This window comes from Verticillium alfalfae, genomic scaffold (assembly GCF_000150825.1).
Source record: "Verticillium alfalfae VaMs.102 supercont1.15 genomic scaffold, whole genome shotgun sequence".
Classification (NCBI taxonomy): domain Eukaryota; kingdom Fungi; phylum Ascomycota; class Sordariomycetes; order Glomerellales; family Plectosphaerellaceae; genus Verticillium; species Verticillium alfalfae.
The window spans coordinates 186,309-187,703 of NW_003315024.1; the positions used below are offsets into that span (position 1 = coordinate 186,309).

Sequence of the window (1,395 nt, forward strand, 5' to 3'; positions counted from 1 at the left end):
CTGCTCCTCCATGGTGACGTCGGCACCGGCACCGGCACCGGCACCGGCACCTGCGCGGCGTCTCGTGACGTCGTTGCTCTCGTCGTGCGATGCGTAAGGCGCCGTTGGTCTGGGCGCGGGAGGCGTTGCGCACGGCCTCGGCGACGCGGACGCGGATGCAGATGGTGGGACGCGACAGGAGGGCCCAGAGAAAGGGGAGCCAGCGGCCGGGCACGGGGGTGGTGACGTCGCCGGGGGTGTAGCGCAGGCTGACGGGGAAGATGTCCGTGTCGGCGGGGGCGGCGAGCAGGGCGGGGGCCAGGGGCAGGACGGCCTTGCCGTTGGTGGTGGCGGCCTCGGGGAAGACGGCGACGACGCGGGTCGGGTGGGCGGCGAGCAGGGCGTCGAGGTCGTAGAGGGTGGCGCCGGGGGGCGGGCTCTGGCGGACGGGGCCGAGGGCGGCGGCGACGGCGGACAGCAGGGAGACGCGCTCGAGCTTGCGGGTCGAGGGATAGGCGCGCGTGAAGATGGGGTCGAAGATGGCGGCGAGGTAGAGGGCGTCGATGGGCGAGGTCAGGGTCGAGGCGATGACGGAGGCCGGGTGGGGGAAGCGGTTGGGCGGCTGGTCGGCGAGGGTGCCGCGGCGCACGCCGTCGAGCTGCAGGTCGATCCACCACAGGCCGGGGATGGCCATGAGGGACCAGAGCAGGGCCTTGCGGACGACGACGGGCAGGGGTAGGTGGTGGAGGAAGAGAAAGTAGGTGGCCGTCAGGGTCAGGAAGAGCGGCAGGCGCAGGAGGAACAGCGACGTGTGGAGGGCGTAGCTGAGAGGCGACACGGGCGTCTTGATGGGCATGAAGGGCGAGATGCCGGAGCCCTTGTCACGAAACTGGCTGAACTTCTCCATGGCGACGTGACGTTGGGGGTGGGGTTGTGTCCAGGCGTTGGGACGCTTTCGAGAAGGGCTTCGGCGGCGGACGAGGGGGAGGCGTCGAGCTCGTTTTTCACCGACGACGACGGCGTAGCTGGGTCGTGCGCCTCGGGGCTGTGTGTCGGCAGAGGTGGCGAGACGGGGCAGGAGACGAGACGAGGGCGACTGGAGGGCCGACGAGGCATGAGGGTGGACGAACGAGGTGGTGGGCTTCAGGATAGTGATAGCTACTGTCAAAAGTGACAGACACAGACACAGATACAGAGTGAGCACGCACCTGGTGGGAGGCCCAAGAGATCGTCATTGGCCCTGACATGTGAAGAAGGCTCCGCCAGCGTCACCGCCTGCCTTTTTCTGCCGGGTCCTCACACCTCCACACCGAGACCTGTCATCGAGGTGAGCTCGGTACGCTGAGGCTGAAGGACCACCTCTTGCTGCAGCCTCAGGCATTCATTTCTACCTGTCGCTCGTGCCCCGGCACCAGT

The 1,395-nt window shown here is 68.4% G+C and overlaps 1 protein-coding gene across 1 annotated transcript; it reads right to left on the minus strand.

Annotated features, from left to right (window-relative positions):
• Position 1: 1 nt before the first annotated feature.
• On the minus strand, positions 2–886 carry VDBG_09383 (conserved hypothetical protein; the record flags this gene model as incomplete). The annotated part of the gene is made up of 1 exon (XM_003000142.1): positions 2–886. A coding segment is annotated over one exon (885 nt), but the record flags the coding sequence as incomplete, so codon positions are not given.
• Between the last annotated feature and the right edge of the window lie 509 nt (positions 887–1,395).